General features: G+C 33.8%; 1 protein-coding gene across 1 annotated transcript in view; it reads left to right on the top strand.

Annotated features, from left to right (window-relative positions):
• The window catches only part of LOC106102941 (melanotransferrin), a 14458-nt gene that overhangs the window by 10212 nt on the left and 3105 nt on the right, over positions 1–1141 (top strand). The window contains exon 14 of the mRNA XM_013282562.1: positions 11–114. Within this exon, the coding sequence (XP_013138016.1) occupies positions 11–114 (104 nt within the window). The remainder of the gene's footprint in view (positions 1–10; positions 115–1141) is intronic.

The following is a 1141-nucleotide window of genomic DNA, read 5'->3' as shown; positions in this document are numbered from 1 at the left end:
TTATCTTCAGGCCAGCTGTCTCTAGTTTATCCCGCCATCTCTCCAGTCTACTCTGGACCTCAAGCGCATCTTTCCCGACAAGAACAATGTCGTCGGCGAACAGCATACACCAGGGTGCTTCCTCCTCTATAACTTCAAAAAATAATATGTTACCTTCAGAACCCAAAACTTCTACGACTTAAAATATGCAACCTCTTTAACTTAACCCTTAAATGCATGATGATGCATTAATACATCAATCTTTTCTTCCTTACACAATAGACTATTTGAAAAATCACTTTATTTTTCTTTATTTTTCCCTTTACGTTCAATTTACCTGTTTTAATTTATGGTATTTAAAACGAAAAAATCGTGTATTTAAGGGTTAAAGAAGTAATCTCTGTATTGACCCTCAGTAAGTTATAAAAATATTTCCACAACCTCTATAATATAAAATTGTTTGTCAAGGGGTCATTTTGAACGAGTGTGCGAAACAAAATGTCACGGTATTTATTGCTTGCACGATCATTGATAGAGTAAGGTAACAACATAAGAGATAACATATACTCCTCTCTATTTGTCATTGAAAAACAAATCGATTTAGAAATTATGATCAAAAGAGAGTTACAGACTTTTTTAAGTAGAAATCTGCAATGTGCAATGTGAATAATCATACTTCATACTAATATTATAAATGCGAAAGTTTAGATGGATGGATGGATGTTTGTTAGAGTTTGTAGCTTAAACGGCTGAACGGATTTTGATGAAATTTGGTATGGATGCGGGGGATAGTCTGGAAGAACACATAGGCTACTCACTTTTGTTTTTTTTAATCCTACGCAGACGGAGTAGCGAGCGAAAGCTAGTTAAATATTATTATTTAAATTTCAGTATCTACTAATCATTCTGACGCTGAGTAAAAATAGGAACAAGGGTACATACATATGTACATACCTCCCTCTATATTAACCTATCCCTAACATAGACCTTTGATAACTTAAAACCTTTATAATTTAAAATATTCAGTGTTTCCCTTGGACTTTACCTTATCAAAGTTGTACTGTACTTCTATTTTATTTATTACCCAACTGACAGATAGTTCATACTTGGCATACAGTAGGATATAGCGCTGGACTGGTATACAACTGTTTGAATACTAGCC

This window comes from Papilio polytes, unplaced genomic scaffold (genome assembly GCF_000836215.1).
Source record: "Papilio polytes unplaced genomic scaffold, Ppol_1.0 DF823890.1, whole genome shotgun sequence".
Taxonomy (NCBI): Eukaryota; Metazoa; Arthropoda; class Insecta; order Lepidoptera; family Papilionidae; genus Papilio; species Papilio polytes.
The sequence above is the reverse complement of the archived record's forward strand: the minus strand, read 5'-3'. Positions and strand labels throughout refer to the sequence as shown.